This window comes from Pterocles gutturalis, unplaced genomic scaffold (genome assembly GCF_000699245.1).
Source record: "Pterocles gutturalis isolate BGI_N339 unplaced genomic scaffold, ASM69924v1 scaffold22081, whole genome shotgun sequence".
In the NCBI taxonomy this organism is placed as follows: Eukaryota; Metazoa; Chordata; class Aves; order Pterocliformes; family Pteroclidae; genus Pterocles; species Pterocles gutturalis.
In genome coordinates this window covers 1-311 of record NW_010098374.1, presented here as the reverse complement: position 1 = coordinate 311, position 311 = coordinate 1, and the positions used below count along the sequence as shown (strand labels likewise).

General features: G+C 59.5%; 1 protein-coding gene across 1 annotated transcript in view; it reads right to left on the bottom strand.

Annotated features, from left to right (window-relative positions):
- RNF41 (ring finger protein 41, E3 ubiquitin protein ligase) overlaps window positions 1-184 on the bottom strand; it is a gene marked incomplete at its 3' end in the record, with an annotated part of 1,238 nt that extends 1,054 nt beyond the window's left edge. Inside the window, 1 exon segment of the mRNA XM_010072793.1 lies at window positions 56-184. Coding sequence (XP_010071095.1) covers window positions 56-184 — 129 coding nt within the window.
- Between the last annotated feature and the right edge of the window lie 127 nt (window positions 185-311).

Sequence of the window (311 nt, the reverse complement as noted above, 5' to 3'; positions counted from 1 at the left end):
CCCCTCCCCAGGGGAGCCCCCGCTGCCGGACAGCCCCTCGCCTGCGCAGACCCACCTGCTCGGCCAGCTGGTGCTTGTGCTCCGCCGAGGTCTTCTCCAGCTCGGCGATCCTCGTCTGCTGCTGCTGCACCACCGATCTCAAGTGCTTGATGCAGTTGTGATTCGGCAGCTCATCTTTGGGCATCTCCAAGCTGCAGAACACCACAAAAAAAAAATGTGGAGGCCCCACATGAGGGAAAGTGATGCACCAGAGCACTCGGCACACGCTCATAAACAGTCTCCATAACAAATCCCATCCCAGAGGACTTGCC